General features: G+C 54.3%; 3 protein-coding genes across 3 annotated transcripts; 1 reads left to right on the forward strand and 2 right to left on the reverse strand.

Moving 5' to 3' along the window:
* Positions 1-182: 182 nt before the first annotated feature.
* On the reverse strand, positions 183-8339 carry TGME49_288890 (hypothetical protein; the record flags this gene model as incomplete). The annotated part of the gene is made up of 6 exons (XM_002368284.2): positions 183-580; positions 942-1956; positions 2476-3252; positions 3657-6800; positions 7199-7534; positions 8082-8339. 6 exons carry the CDS (start codon positions 8337-8339, stop codon positions 183-185), a joined length of 5928 nt encoding a protein of 1975 aa, XP_002368325.1.
* Positions 8340-8411: 72 nt separating this feature from the next.
* Positions 8412-10850, reverse strand: TGME49_288900 (Yos1 family protein). Its single transcript, XM_002368285.2, has 2 exons — positions 10592-10850; positions 8412-9424 (listed from the first exon to the last, which is right to left on the reverse strand). Exons 1-2 carry the CDS (start codon positions 10781-10783, stop codon positions 9158-9160), a joined length of 459 nt encoding a protein of 152 aa, XP_002368326.1. The 5' UTR covers positions 10784-10850; the 3' UTR covers positions 8412-9157.
* TGME49_288910 (DUF866 domain-containing protein) lies at positions 10445-15494 on the forward strand. The gene is made up of 6 exons (XM_002368286.2): positions 10445-11013; positions 11943-12024; positions 12601-12664; positions 13051-13130; positions 13791-13896; positions 14363-15494. Exons 1-6 carry the CDS (start codon positions 10926-10928, stop codon positions 14420-14422), a joined length of 480 nt encoding a protein of 159 aa, XP_002368327.1. The 5' UTR covers positions 10445-10925; the 3' UTR covers positions 14423-15494.
* The last annotated feature ends 180 nt before the right edge of the window (positions 15495-15674 follow it).

The following is a 15674-nucleotide window of genomic DNA, read 5'->3' on the forward strand; positions in this document are numbered from 1 at the left end:
TTGGCTAGAGAGTCGAACAACGCGAGCCACGAGAGATAAAGTGAAGAGACTCAGACAAGATGTTCCTGGTCCACGTCGTCACCTTCACCGCTGACTATATATATATATTTATATATATATATATATATATATTTATTTATATGGACGTATATGGAGAGAGAAGTGTCTGGACATCTTTTGTCCTATTGGAAGGAGCGGCGGTTTTTGACTTGTTCGCATGCAAAAGCCTCCAGAGTGTTGGAATAGAAGTTGCTGAAGTCTAGCATTGAGTAGAGCAATCGCAAGCCACAGGAGACTTCTTCAGAGACGCCGAGGAAGTCCGAACCGCCCTCGAGGGGGTCTGTTTCAATAGATCGCGAAACTCCATTTTCTGAGCTTTCTCGCTGCTCGTCCCCCCCCCGAGCAAGCACACATTCGGCGGCGATTTCCCCGAGCAACAGAGTGGAGACCGAGCACCCTTCGCGAGGGAGGATGCTGGTGAGAGGCGAGGACTCTAGAATCATCGTAGGCGAGGCAAAAACGGCTGCGCGTACGAGCGCCAGGAAACACAGCGCCGTTCGCTGCACGTTGAAGTGAAGCGCTGCAAGCAGCAGAGAAAATGGGAAAAAACTCTGAGAAAAACGCGACGCAGAAGAAAGGGTATCCTTGCCGAGGTCGACGTCATCGACGGTTCTATCTGCCAACCTACCTTCCAAAGAATCTATATAAATCAGTTTAAATATAATCGTACAAATGTCTCTCTCTCTATATATATATAGATATATACATACGATATGTATAAATAAATATATATATATATATATATATGCATATTATTGAATTCATTATCAGGAATGTATCTGCGGATATCGCTTCAAGTGCCACCCACGGCTTTAAACACTTGCGTATGCGCAGGTGCTTCTCCGGGCGTTTCTCTTGTGACAGAGTTTGTCTTTTCTCACCTTCGAGAGACTGCACGCAGACGGCGAGTTGCGCCAGGCGCTGGTTCGCCTCTCTCCGCTTGTCGCCCTGTGCCTGCGTCGAATGAACGCCGTTGAAGTCTAGGTCTGGGGAAGAAAGGCTTGCCGTCCTCCTTTCAAAGCGTCTCCGCGACGCGTCGTCTGCATGCGGGCGAGCAGTCGGAGCAGACGCCAGCGACCCCACACAGGCAACGCGGCCGCGCATGCGTCGCCACCTGGTCCCCTCCGTCTCTTCACGATGTTGCATGTCCGAAGTCTCCTTCTCCTCTTCTCTCACGACTGCATGTGCAGCCTCCAAGAGTCGCTGCAAATCGCGCGGCGCCTGGAGCAACAGAAGCAAGTGAGGCGCCACCGCAGCGTTCAACTGAAACGACGCCGCGGAGCCACAGACAGAGAGGGCAGAAGGAGGCGAAGAAGCAGGAGAGGAGGGAGCGCAGAAGGTGGAGAGAGCGGCAGGGTGAACGGGGACGAGAAGCAGGGCAGTGAGGAGGCTGAGGTCTTGGCAGTGCATGCGTTCCATCTCGTGGAAGGAAGAACAGGAGAGAAGACGCCGAAGGAGAGAGGCCGTGGAATGTTGTTCGCAAACGAAGGCGGCATGTCGCTGGAGAGAAAAGAGAAGGTGACACAATTCCCCTCGAAGCTTCACTGCAGCTTGGTAAAAGCGCGTGGAGAGCGTCCGCAGACCAGCCGCTTCTGGCGACTCCTGCGAGGCTTCGCGAGCGCGGTTGACTTCCTGTCTGGAATCGCTCTCGCCTTCGTCGCTTTCCGCGTGATGCCCTTCGTCTTCGAGCGCGTATCGGCTTCCAGCTGTCTCCGTCGCGGTGGCGAACGCACAGAGAAACGAAGGTAGCCTGCAGAGCACGCTGGCGCTCCGTTCGAGTTCGAGCAGAAACGCGAAAATCGACGAGTACATCAAAGTGACCTCCGCGCTCAGGAGACGCCCCGCTGCGAATCGCGGGTGTACAGACATCGGAAACGGCGTCGACGCGTACTGCAGCTGCGAGAGACGAAAAGACCAGAGGAAAGTTGTTGGCACAAAGGATGAGAGAAAGCGGTAACCAGTCCCGCTCGATTCCTCGGAGGGGAGGACGAGAAGTGACGAAAGTCTGCTCGCTGAAGCGAGCCGGACAGAGACAGGTTTTCGAGAAACTTGTCCGAGGCGAAGGAAACTCACGCACCGCCGGGCTTGTCACATACTTCTTCACATTTACATGGATATAATTTATAGGTATCTAATTTACACGTTGGTACGCTAGCATGGTTCCTCGCATCGCACTGAGAAAAGGCATCTCTGCAGAAAAGTCAGCACGATTTCTGAGTCGAGAAGCGGCAGCCTTCAAGAAAAGACACCGAGACCTCGAAACTGTGTGCATATTTCACTACACGAGCGCAGAGCGCCTGCGCAAGAAATGTCGACCGAAACACTGCTGAACAGCACAAGAAAGCGAGGGTCGTGGCAGAAGAGGAAGAAAACGCGAATTCGCAAATCAAACAGAAAAAAAAGAAAAAAACCTACCGTCAGATACGCAAACGCCAGGCGTGCTACCGGTGGACGACGACCTGACTCGTCGTCTCTCGCCTTCTCTTCTCTCCCTGTCTGTTCTTCTCCTCCTCTTGTCCCCTCTTCTCGGCTTGATTCTTCTTCTCCATGCAAACTGGAATCCCTCGCGCGAGGCCAGTTGGTTCCCTCAGATCTCCCGCTCCTCCCCTCCGCGCGCGAACTGAAAGAAGCTTCTGCAGAAAGCGTCAAGAGAGGATTGTCTGTCGTTAGGCTGAGCGCGAGAGCGCGTCCGGCCGCAGCGATGCGCCCGACCGAAAAGAAGCTCGCGCAGAGATCTGCACAGCGTTTAGGGGATCCCCCTCTCTCTCCGCGTGAGTGCGAGGCCTCTGTCGACCCTCTGCGTTTCTCTCCGAACCGTCGCAGGCTTTCTCTGGACTCGCCGCTTCCGAGCGTCTTCTCGCGATCCCGTCTGTCCGGATTTTCCTGGCTGTCGTTCTTCTCTTCGCGACTCTGGAGGCCGAGGAAACGAGGCCCCAGCGCCCGCGCGAGCGAACGGTGCAGAGACGAACTGAGCGAGGAGGAGGAGGTCGGAACGTCGTCCCCGTGGTTCTTCCCTCCGCAGGCAGCGTCTGCTCTCACCTCGCGAGCGGCTCCTGAGGTCCTGCTGGACATGGCCGGCGAAACCAGCAGGTCGTGGAACACACAGTTCAGCTGGACAGGGTCGACGTGAGCGAGCGGCGCTTCGGTCGGAGAGAACAGAAGACGGAAGAGCGGGCGCATCTCGCTCTTGACCTGAACGCAAAAGCAAGGCAGAAGTCAGCGAAAAGCTTCGGTTTCCATTCTGCAGCCATGCGAAGAAGAGTGCAACCATCTTTCTTTGTCGCGGCCTCTCTCCGTGCTTCGCGGTTTAGGTCTGCTTGTCTATGTTGATCTCTAAAAACACAGGGACCTCTCAATCACCTCAAGACGCCTTCTGCGTCGGCGGTTGCCCACCCCGGTTCGCCTCTACAGACTCCGACCTTGCGCTGGTGAGAGTCTCTCACGAACCGACTGCGTTTCACTCGTGGTGCGACAGGTTCTGAAGCATGCTCTGGAACAGATTTGTGTCTCTTTCCTGCTCGCGAAGCGTCGCTGGCAGTCCAGCGAAGCTGGTGCCGCCTTCGCCTCTCCGTCTGTCTCTTCTTCGCACGCAGTACCTGGAGAAGCGCGACCGCGCGCGTGAGGGCAACCGCTTCCAGAATATGAGTTCGATGCAGGAGAACGAGGAGCGCCGTTGCTTCTTCTTCGCTTGCCAGTGTGAGAAGCGCCGGACGAACGCGCGTCTGCAGAAACAGACTGGTGACGCCACCCTCAAAGCTCAGCAGCGCCTCCCTCTCTTCGTCGTCCTCCGTCCGGTCTTGGGTCTTCTCCTCACCCGCTCCTGCTGCTGCTGCTCGAACGCCCTCTCTTTCTCCTTCACCCACACCGACAGACGAAGGCTCTTCGAGAAGACGCTGCACGCCGCCGCTCTGCCGGATCGACGGACTGTCGCGACCCGCGACGGGCAGCGACAAGACCCCACAGATGTCGGAAGCTCGGACTGGAGTCAGGGAGAGGGCGAGGCCGCACTGCATGCGTCTCCGCGAGAGACAAGTTTCCGCGTTCGCGCGTCTCGCTCGACAGCGGCGCTGCCCCAGGGAGGTGCCGGAGAGGACCTCGAGGAGACAGACAGAGGCGACAACGGTTGGAGGCATGGCAGAGAGGGAAGACGGACGCAGAGAGAGAAACAGAGACTCTACGTCTTGAAAGGGAGACGGCTCCTCTTCGCTGCATCCGTCGACGCGGTCCTCCCATACTTTCGGCGAGTCGCGGCCTGACGCCCAAGCATCCTCGCCTTCGACTGTACGTACACCTGCAGCGGACGCATCCCAAGCCCCCAGGCGGTGGACCATCATTTTGAGCTTTCCCTCGACTGTCTCGCTGCCTTCGAGGCTAAGGCTTATTGGCCGCCTCTCGCTTTCTCTCGCTTTCTTTGATTCCTTTACTCCCTCCGTCGGACAACCTTTCGAGTGACGAGACAGCGCATCTGCCGATCCCTGGGTGGCTGCTGCGTCTTTGATTCTCTTCAAAAACAAGCCAGCGACAGCAGAAGGACTCTCACGCTCCAGCTTGTCTGCCCATAGACATGCGTCCTCGTCCTCGTCCTCTTCTTCGCGCTCGTCTGTATCTTCGGGTGTATCGTCTTTGGAAGAGTCGCGAGTGGTTTCGCCGTCGCTGAGAGTCTCGTTTCTCTCCGACTTTGATTTCGGCAACGCCGCCCGCGTCCGTTCCACCTCCCGCACCGCTGCCACCGCCTCACCTGCTCGCTGGGAGGCAGCGGAAATGTCGAGGAGGAAACGAGGAATTCTGCGTCTTCCTTGGCTCCATTCTCGAGTTCCGTTTGCCTCTTCTCTTGCCTCTGTTGTTTCTGCCCTCGCTGCTGCGTCGCCTCCTGCGTCTCCACTTGTCTCTCTCAAGAAGACTTGGATGTCCACGGGGAAGCCGCGCACCTCGCCGAACCGCATGCAGCGGTCGAGGGCGAGGAGCACAGGCTGGAAAGCGCAGGAAAGAAGGAATTTCCAGAGGCGCTCCAATACGCCGTCGCGGGCCGTCTCGGCGGCTTGCAGCCTCGCCAGTCCCTCGATGAAAAACGCGAGGCCAAAGTGAGCGCCCTCCGCTGACGCGAAGATCCTGACGGATCTCGAGGCAGCGTCAACTCCCGGCTGCGCAGGCCTCACCCTGTTCAGCAGACGCCGCGTCGGCTCTGCACCCGCGAAAGAGAAGAACGAAAAAGACTTCAAGACCTTCTCGACAGCCGCCGCGACACTCACCCAACATCTGAGGTGCTCGCGAATCTGGAGCAGCAGCGCTAGCAGCGTGAGAGGTCTCCCCACCTGCGCTGCCCTGTCGACGCTGTCTCTCCCCAAGGCCTCGTCGGCCTCGTCCACTGGCGCCACAGAGGGATGCGGCCAGCCGAGCGGCGGAAGCGGTCCTAGGCTGCGAAAGCTGGCTAGACTGTTGAATGCGTTTTTCACAGGCTCGACAGAGGCCGCGTCGAACGCGCCAACTTCTGCATGCAAGCTCGTCGTCTGCGCCTGCTGCAGATCGGAAAGAAGCGTCGACCACTGAAGCATCAGGAGATCGAGTCCGTGTCTCGTCGCCTCCAGACAGGCGCTCACACGCGGCCCGACCGCGGCTCGAAGACGCCGAAGCTGCAGCGCTGCAGAGTCCTCGAAGCGAGGCCTTTCGCATTTCTTTTCGAGAAAGTCGAGGAGGGAAAAGCCGGCCTCGCGCGCCTCGGAAGCGAAGCAGAGAGGCTCGAACGCGAGACTCGACAGCGCAGCGGAGAAGCGAGAGAGAAGGAGAACGGCAGACGCAGGACGCGAGAAGAAACGCAGAATCGAGGCTGCTGCCGAGGGAGACAGGTGCTCCACAGCGCCCAGATGCGCATTCGGGGAAAGGACGAGAGGAAACGGAGAACCGGACAGGAATTCCGAGTCCGACGAACGGTTGACCTGAGACGCAGTCGCGCCAGGCGCCGACACACACCGCAGAAACACCGGCGAGGCGTCGAGACCGCCCAGCGCCAGAAGGACATGCTGCACAAGCCAGGCCTCGGGGACGACTCCAGAGAACGCATGCGTCTTCTCAGTCTGCGGCAGGTCGCGCATGCGAGGCGGAAAGCAAACCGACGGACTAGCGAACTGAAGCGCCTTCCCCGCGCCGCGCGCAGGCTCGAGAGAATCAAGAATCCCTGCATCTGCTGGCGGGTGAGAGGACAAAGACGAGTCCGGAGGCAGCAACGCAGCGAGGGGCACCGCTGGCGACGCGAGATACGTCGGCGCGTCGACGCCACTTGAGCCGTCCTTCTCAAAGACCTCGATCTGCGTCGGTCGGAGACATGCCGCAGGCCTGCTCACGGCTGCATGCAAAAATGTGCCTGCGAGTCTCTCGCACTCTGTAGCTGCTTCTGTAAAGACATCTTCGTCTTCGCGTTCGACTGATTGCGCGGTCGCCTCCTGGCGAGCAGGCGTGGACTCCGCGCGCTCTTGAGGGAGAATCGCGAGGGTCGCGCCACCGCATGTGAGGTCCTCGCAGTCCTCTCCGAGTTTCGCCTTGCGATGCGCGAACGCGGGAGAAGGAACTCCGTTGCTCGAGCTTTCACCGAGCCGCGGTGCCTCGTCCTCAGAAGAAGCTGAGTCGAAGAAGTCCTCCAGATACGCTTCCAGTTGCTCGCGGCGCAACTCCTCCAGCTCCTCCACCGCTGCTCTCTCCTCCTCGCGCTTCTCCTCTTCGAGCCGCGACCGACGAGCCTCCCGCCGCTGAAAAACGAACAGTCGAGGCAAGAAGAAGGCCAACTCAGATGTCGCGTCAACACTAACGAGGCGCAAAACGCATGCACATGCCGCATCCTACATCTGCACATCTATGGCCCCCTATCTTCGCATCACGATATATATATATATATATATATATATATATATATACATCAAGCAAGCATTTACGTACAGGCGTAAAGGACCGACTCAGTGTCTGCACGGAGGAACCAAAGGCACACTCATGCATGTGCTAGTATATATACATGTATATATATAGTCTTATATATTATGAATGAATAGAAAGGTAAGGACAAAGAGGCAGGTTTAGCAGTCCCGTATAGGCGATTTATGCGACGGCTTGCTGAAGAATGTTGCTTCGCGACGAGGGGGTGACGCCATACCTCTCTGTCTCGTTGTAGCTGCAAAGCGATAACTTCGCCGCCGTCGGAGACAGGCTGTTGTGCGAGAGAGAGAAGAAGCAGCAGAAGGCCATACCGTTTTTCCTCCTCCTCCTTCTCTCGCGTCTGAAGCTGCGCTCCGGTTTCCCTCTTCGCAGCTCCGCTCTCGGGCAACGGAAGCGGAGGTACGCGGGGAGACACCAGCAGAGGCTCGTAGGGCGGCCTGAGGAAGGCTGCGAGACACCGTCTGAGAGAGGCCGCTTTGCCGACCTGCTGCTGAGCTTCCAGGGAGAGCAGAAGCTCGGCAAACGCTTCTTTCACGTTCCCCGGATTTATCGTCTACGAAACAGAACACCGAACACGGCAGATACACTCAAAAAAAAGTACGAGAACCATCTACTTGTATCTTTAATTTCATGCGCGTGCATATATATATATATATATATGTATATATATATATATATAAATATATATATATATATATATAAATATATATATATATACATACATATGCATGTATGTACTAATTCTTCTGTCTGTCTCTGTATCATCCGTCTATGTAGGACAGGAAGGACAAGGTCGTGTGTGTGGAGTTGTGAAACGAGAGACGTCACTTCTCACTTACAGGTTCATACACGGGTGGATGCAGTCGTATATTTACATCGACAAATCTACAAATATATATATTCACGTATTTTATTTATTTTTTCATTTTATTTACTTCTGTTTATTTATTTTATTTAATTATTTATGCATATGTCAACGTCTCTCGTTGGAACGAGAGAAGAGAGCGTCGCCAAGAATCAAAGTTCTGTCTGCGCGCATCCCGCCTTGAGAGCAAGCAGGGCGAGTTCTCAGCACGGACTGTCTGGCCTCTTCGACTCACCCCGAAGGCATGAACGGCGCAGTTTGCCTTGGCGAACTGGAAAGCAGTCTCTGCGTTTCGTCTGACGATCTCTTCGTTTTCTTCTTCTTCGCGCGAGAGACGATCTTCCCTCTGTCGCGCCTCTTTTTCTTGGTCTTCCCGCTTCTCTGTCTCCGGCAAAGAGACCCCCAAGTAAGTTTGGAGAAGCCTGGCGACGAGGCGCCTCAGCAGCCTCTCGCGGTTCGCCTGCCGCGCAGTCTCGAATGCAGAAAATGACATCTTTTAGCGTAGGGAAACTTCGAGAAAAAGGCAGACAGATCCGTCTTCTTCGCGCAAAGCGCCAACATCTCTCCCCCACAACCTTCCCTGCTGCTGCTCGCTGCGGAGGCCGGTCGACTGTCCGCCTTGGGGCTCTTCGTCTCCCCGCGCCGAACCAAGACGAGCCAAGAGAGACGAACGAGAGGCAGAGCGACACAGACGCATGCACCGCGTTTCGCGAAGCAGGACAAGGACACAGCCGCGCCTCCAGGTTGCTTCTCTCGACCGACGTCCGAGCGACGCGCAGGCAGGGAGGGAGCACGCGTATCGCCAGAGCGCCGCGAAGATTCGTTGGTGACAGAAAAGGCTATGGTTCGCGTTTTTCAACTGTTCTCTCGCAGGCCATATCCAGACGCTCGAAGACAAGGAAAGGCCGGGACTCTCCTCGCACTGCTCCTTTGCCTTCGTGTAGTAATGTCTCAGGTTCCCTCCGTTGTTCTCCTTCTTGCTGCGCCTCTCTCAGTCCTTCTCACGTTTCCTCGCTTGGACACAAAAACCTTCTTTTTCCGCGACGCCTTCTCCCTCTCCCGTGCTCTCTCCGCTTCCCTTCGCTTGCTCTGTCTCTCCCTTGTCCCCTTCTCTCACTCAAGCCTCGCCACCGGTCGCCTTTCTCTCTCCTCTGCTGGGGAAATCGGTGGAGTTTCTGTCCTCGCCTCGACCGCCGTCTGCATGCACGCGCATGCATGCGGAGCCGCGGGCACGGACAGAGAGGAACGTCTCCCTGCGCTCTCCCGAGACGAGGAGCCGCGAGACGAGCGGAGAGTGCAGAAAGCACTGGCCTAGCCAAAGAGGAGCTCGAAGATGATGACGACGAGGTTCGCCACTACGAGGGGGAGTTTGAGGTAAGTTCTGACGGAGAAGAGAAAGAGCGAAATCTGCGACCGGAAGCCAGGGTCCCCCACCTGCGGCTTGTCCAGCCCCAGAGGACGGAGGAGACGAGGAGCGCTGAGGACAGCCGCGGCGTTCAGGAGAAGAAGAAAGCTCTCGAGGAGATGGAGGAGAGTAAACGCCATGGTGAGAATGCGAGACGGCGACTCGACGAGGCGCTGCGAGAGCAAGCAGAGGAGAAGAGAAAGACGGAGAGGAAAAGAAACCGAGGAAGCACGGGGGAGAAGAGGCGAAGACGAGGGAGAAGACAAGACGAAAGGACCGGAGAAGAAGAGAAGAAAGAAAGGCGGAAGAAGAGAGACCAGAGGCGAAAGACTCGAGAGGCAGAGACTCGCGAAAGGAAGAGAAAGGGAACAACGAGAGACGGCAAAGCGCAGAGGCGGGAGGAAAGAAACTGAGGCACAAGAGAGAGCGCGAGAGAAGTAAAAAGCTTCTCGCGTCAGTTCGCGATGGAGTCGCTTTTATTCTGTCTCCGTTCCTTCTCTCGTTGTGACGCCTCTCTTTCCTGGAGGCGCGCGAGACACCAAGGAACTCCTCGTCTGGCGAAGGCAGGGAGTTCCCCAGCGGCTGAATGGCGCACCTCTCGCAAGAACTCGGAAACTGCCGAGTGTAAAAGTTCAGAAAATGCGATAGTAACGGCGTCAAACCAAAGGCCTTCACACATTCGCTCTTTCTCCGACGAAAGAACGTTCGAGCGTCGGAGACGCTCTTGCCGGTGAGTCGTTGGAGAAGAGACCTCCTCCTCTGTCGGGGACATCGACCGCCGGAGAACGTTTGCGAAGAGGCCAGCAGAAAGACGCGCTGGAGGCCAAAGGAAACGCAGGAAAAGAAGGAAAGTTATCCAAACGAGAAAGGATCAAGAGGCTTCGGAGAAACAACCGGGCCTTGTGTGCCGCTTGTGTAAGCCGCCAGAGGAAGTGCGAGGAAAGAAGGTGGAGGGAGAGCGACGTTAACGTTTTCTTCTCGGATGGAATGCATGGACACAAAACAAGCAGCACAAGTATGGCCACATCCGGAGACAAGGAAGCCAGAAAAATTGCGAGACAGAGAAAGACATCAGAACTTCCGTAAAAGGCAAGAAACTCGCTGTTCCGGGGGGTGTCCGTGAGGTGTATGTACAGCGTAGCGACCCCCGTGAAAAGAGACCCCCGCCCTCGCATATATGCTGGAGATATGATTTTTTTCTCGATTTCAGGTTTTTCTTGAACTTTCAGGCACATCTTTTCGCGTATCTCTGGAGATTTAACCGACCCGGAGCAGACCCTTGCTTCTGTTGCTCTTTTTCAACGTTTACATCCCCTCCGTTTCCCTTCGTCGTTGCACACCGTATACACGAGAGCCTCGTCGTAGAACGCATTCTCGGAAGTCGCATGCACACCCGCGACAGTCGACATCGACGGCTGTCCAATTGCAAGACACGAGTTTCTTCTTTCTTTCCTTTCGACCTCACTTCTATCTGTGCCTGTCGCCTTTCCCTCGTGCTTCTTCTGCAAGGCACAGCGGTGAAACCCCCTCATCCCGCCTTCGCGACGTCGTTTCTCGGGCAATTCCCTGTCCTCTTTCGGCGGCCTTCGTCTTTCGCTTTCTACGTATTTTTTCGCGCGACGACTTCTTCTGGCTCCCCCATATTTCTCTTGTTTTCGCTTCCACTCTCCCACGATGGTGGTGATTCAGCTGCGTATGAAGGCCGATCTGGAAAACGTCGACAGCATCGAAATACCCGCGGGCCATACCTGGGTCCTTGACGGTCAGTCGCTCTCTGTACACCGGTGACCCAGTCTGCGCACGAAAAAAAAGAAACATGGGAGAGTTTTCTTCATCGTCTTTGATTCAACTCTTTCCTGAAGTCTCGCAGGCTTCGACTTCCTCTATTCAGGTTTCTGGGGGGTCTACATTCTCCTTGGATCCCCATAGGGAGGGGCAGTCAACGTTTCTGTCTGGTGTATATATATATATATATATATATACATCGTATCTCTCGGATGTGTATCCACATTTATGTTGGATTTATATAATATATATATATATATATATATATGCATCGTACATAAGTGCGTTGAACTCACATCTAGACGCGCGTCCTACACATCCATGGGCTTGTCCCAAATTTTTCGATTCGTTCTGCGGAGATTTACATACATGTTTGTGTAAATATTTTGTGCCATACATGCATGTATCCTGCATGTACAGATGCGTTATCCGGATATATATATATATATATATATATATATATATGTAGTTATTTGTCCGTGTATTGATGCGTTGTGCGAGCACATAGTTGTATCTCTCTTTCTCTGTTGGCCAGTTGATGCATGCAATGCACTATCGATATCTCGTGGGCAGGGCGTCGTATGGAGAGATACTATGACGTCGCCATGGAACTTCGGATTGCATGCAGATGTAGAGGAGATGGAAAAACTACCTTGTGTTGATTCCTTCGCACGCGTCCGCGCGGTACAGAAGGAGAGGCAGCAGGACGCAGCACAGACAGCAGTCTCTGGGGCTTCCGCGGACAACGGAGATGCGGTAGCGGTGCGAACACTGGCAGAGAGCGTTCCTTTTTTTCGTTACGGCACTCACGAGGCGAGGAGGACCTAAACTTTTCGTTCTCTGGAGCATGCGTGGTTTCGTCTGTCTGAGAAACAATCCAGACGCCGTTCTCTCTTTCCTGTTCAGTGAAGCAAGCCGCGGGAGAAGAAGTTCGAGAGCGAGTTACTGTATCTGAATCTGAGACACAGGACATCCCGAACAGCAGGGGGTAGGCGATTGTTCGTGTCTTCTCTGGAGACGCGTTGTCTCTCGCTCGTCGTCTTTGACGCTTCTTCTTAAACTTGGATCTCCCTTGTTTCGCCATCCCATTGTTGCCTTCGTGATGCATGCTTCCTCGAGACAGGTTGCCTATAAACCGAGAGGCTCTTCTTCGTCGCTGCGTTCCTCGCTTCTCTTCTTCAGTTCGCGCACAGCTTGTTTCTGGATCGTTGCTTCTTTTCTTCCTCCTCTGTCGTTTTCTTCTTGTGAGAGGCATCACCTTTCGCGTCCTTTCCTTCCACTCTCCCTTTCGCATTTGTCTGTCGTTTCGCTGGAGTGCGACGGCTTCTCGACTTCCTCGACAAGGTTCGCGACACAGGCGTCGCTTGTCTTGGATTGCGGCCGGTCTGCGTTCCTTTCTCCTCTCTTCGAAAGTCTTTTTTCCGATTGTGTCTTCCCCTTATCGTCGTTCGTCTCGTCGTTCGTTTCTTCTTCCTTTCCTTCTCTTTTTTTCGTTTTTCCCCCCATTGTCGTCTTTCATTTTCTCCCTTTCGCTTTTCTCCTCTCTTTCTGTTTCGCTCTCCAGAACGGCGAACTTCGTCGTGCGGTGGGACGGCAGCAAGCAGGCTGCGACTCTCAATGTGCAGGATGTAAGTCGCGTTCAGTGAGACTTGCGGCGGACATGGGGAGCCAGAGGACTGCGGACGGCGACAAACTCGACGCCGAGAAGCGCAGGAAGCAAGTCCAAAGGCGCAGACACTCGCGAAGTACAAGCAGCGAACGAAAAAGGATGACACAGCCGCACATCGACGGAGAGAGAAAGAAGGCAGAGGAACCTGACTGAGAGGTCCGAACGCAAGAAAAGAGAGAAACGTTCTCGAATGCGTAGCCATGTCGCCAAAGAAGGGAGGCCGCGCGGCTGGAGGTGATGCGACTCCAGGGCATCAGAGGAGAGGGCTCGTTCGTCGAAAACACACAACTCATAGAAACATGGAGACGAGGGATGCCAGCTTTCCTGTCTCCGCGATGTCGACAGGTAAAGAAGGTCACGCGACGCACGTACACCGCCGAGGACAGCGGGAAATTCGTTTCCATCGTCGCTTTCGAATGTCGAGGGTAAGTCTCTTTTTTTCGCAGCTCTGTGGGGAACCTGGATACTTGCTGGGCTTCATTCGGCCTGTCGGTCGTTTCTCCATCGCAAGTTCTTCAACGCCGCCGAGCAAAGCTCTTCTCAAACTCTTGCAAGCGATCTGGCTCTCAGGGGACGGCGGGGGGGGGGAGGGGTCTGCAGTCCCAGAGATGAACTCTGCGTCGTTCGCTGCTTCTGTAGCCTTAGCAGGAACCTCTCGTCGTCACTCCCCTTGCAGTTATGTCTCGCTCTGCAAATGCATGTACATATATATATATATATATATATATTTGTAATATATGCGTGTCAATATTTTCCTCTGCTTGGATGTCTCTGCATATCGCTATATATATATATATATATGTTTTGTTTTTGTGTGTTGTGCATCGATGTCTACATGAGTGCCTCTGCATGCATTTGCGCTGGGGTTTGTCTCTGTGACTTTGTTGTATCACGAAGTCGGTTGCTTCCACGCGAGTGTCTGAAGAAGGGACATTGTTGCGTTCCGACCGAGATGACTTGGAGATGGAATACATCTATAGATATGTCTTTACGTAACATCTTGTGTTAGAAGCTGGGGGTGTGCGCGTGGAGATGTGCAGACGCTTTAGAATCCTGGATTTCTTTGCATGTTTCCTGTATTTCAGCCTGGAACCTGTGCGGTGGTACCCGGCAGACGGTTACATCGTGAAGAGCAAACGAGCGACGTTCAAGGATGCCGACCTCTCGGAAGACTGGGCTGAATATGACCAGGTGATAGAGCAAAGTATTTGGCCGCGTAGAATCCAACGAGAGCGGACCAAGTTGTTTTGTCACTTTTCCTCGCTGCCTCCATCTCTCGGTTGTCCACTTTTATATTTGAAGCTGAGATTCGCGGCCGCTCCTTCTCTTCACTTTTTCTCTGCTTCTCCACCTCGCGACTCGGGGCGTCGCTGGCCTGATGTTTGTCGTCGAGCATGCCTTTCTCTGTCGCTTGCTGTCGACTGTCTGCGCGCAAATGCTCTGCGGTCCAAAAAAAAACAAGGAAAGGACTGAAATCGAGTAAACGTCGTAGACGCAAATTCGCAGGTTCGCAACTTCAGCAACTGTGTTTTCTCTCCACCCTGTCGTGTATTCGATCTTCGTTTTGACAAGGTGAAAACAAATGCGACAGCGTGTCTCGCGTCTCCGTTCGCTTTCTAAACACACTCAGGCATCCCTGGGTCTCTTTTTTTTTCAGGACGCCAATCTGTCGCTCGGCATCTACAACGTGGAATGGCAATTCCAAGTGTCTCGATGAGAGTCCATGTTCTGTGTTTTCTGTCAACGTCCTCGCTGGATCTGTTCTCCTCCACTCGGCTTGCTTTACGCCACCTTCCTCAGCATGTCGCGTTCTTTCGCTTTATCACGGCGACCTCCTGCCGTCGCGGCCGCTGCCCGGATTGGCTTGCGGCACTGGCCTAGATTTTTTGTATCAACGATACGAAGCCGTCACGAGTTTCGATCGGCTGGAACCGAAGAACAGATTCGCACTGCTGACCTTGGCTTGCCTGCGCATGTTTCGCGTCCTAGCTCGGGCGCTGTAAGAGTTTTTTTCCTTTCTGCGCTTCGTCTGGACCGTCCGCCGTCTCGAGCTGAGTGATAGCCGAAGCCCCTTCAAGAATGCCTACACCCTTTCACAAGGAGCCTCCACCATTTCACAGCATGGTCCACTCTCTCACTGCTGCTGAAACGCTTTCACAAACGTCCCTGTTCTCTCTAGTTTTCTTCCGTTCACTCGCAGCGGCGCGGCAGCACCTGCGCATGTTTTTCACACTTGCTGCTTCCGTTCATCTCTGCAAGGTGGACTTCGTTAGTCTCAACTCCAGATATACAGTCGTTGACTCCTGCGAATTCAATCGCAGTCTTCACTATCATATACGATGTTTTTACTGCTCCGCGCAGTCAACCAGATGCAGTTAGGAACGGTCGTTCACCGTCAGACACACCGCTCGCTTGCTTCGCGGCCGTGGCTGTTCTTGGTGCAGCTAAAGGCTTTCTTTTAGCGATAGGTGCCGGGGCTTGTTCTCTGTCGATAGCAGAATGTCTTCCGGGTCTATCACCATCCACCAACGAATGTCGCCTTCACCACAAAGATGTCTGTGATTTTGTATGTTCAACAATCGAGCCTGACACTCACTCTCACGCAGCGGTGTATTCTGCCTTCGTTCTTCTGAATGACCTGCTTCTCTCATGTCACATCGAATTCCACTGTGTCTCTGTTTCAACCTCTCTCTCCTCGGCGTTGAAACAGGTTGCCCACAGAAGTATATCTGAACGCGTCTTCAGACAGTGCGATCAATACACACAACCGAACCAACAATGCTCGCTATAACATAAATTTTGAGCTAAACGCGAAACAGTGAATGTGCCACTGTGGCGTATTTTACAGGGTAGAGACAGAGTGTATGCCACCCGCATCCGCAACCTCTTTTTCCATCGTGCATCGATTCGAAATCTCCCTTTGCAACTCTCACTCATCCCTACCTGATCTGCATATCTCGGATTTGTAT

Source organism: Toxoplasma gondii, chromosome IX, assembly GCF_000006565.2.
Source record: "Toxoplasma gondii ME49 chromosome IX, whole genome shotgun sequence".
NCBI classification, from domain to species: domain Eukaryota; phylum Apicomplexa; class Conoidasida; order Eucoccidiorida; family Sarcocystidae; genus Toxoplasma; species Toxoplasma gondii.

Coding starts and splice junctions, on each gene's coding strand:
- TGME49_288900 (XM_002368285.2), bottom strand. CDS start 10,783: ATGAGGGGGTTTCACCGCTGTGCCTTGCAGAAGAAGCACGAGGGAAAG. Junction 9,425..10,591: donor ACGAGGCTCTCGTGTATACG/GTGTGCAACGAC, acceptor TTGCTCTCGCAG/CGCCTCGTCGAGTCGCCGTC.
- TGME49_288910 (XM_002368286.2), top strand. CDS start 10,926: ATGGTGGTGATTCAGCTGCGTATGAAGGCCGATCTGGAAAACGTCGAC. Junction 11,014..11,942: donor CCATACCTGGGTCCTTGACG/GTCAGTCGCTCT, acceptor TTTCCTGTTCAG/TGAAGCAAGCCGCGGGAGAA. Junction 12,025..12,600: donor GACATCCCGAACAGCAGGGG/GTAGGCGATTGT, acceptor TTCGCTCTCCAG/AACGGCGAACTTCGTCGTGC.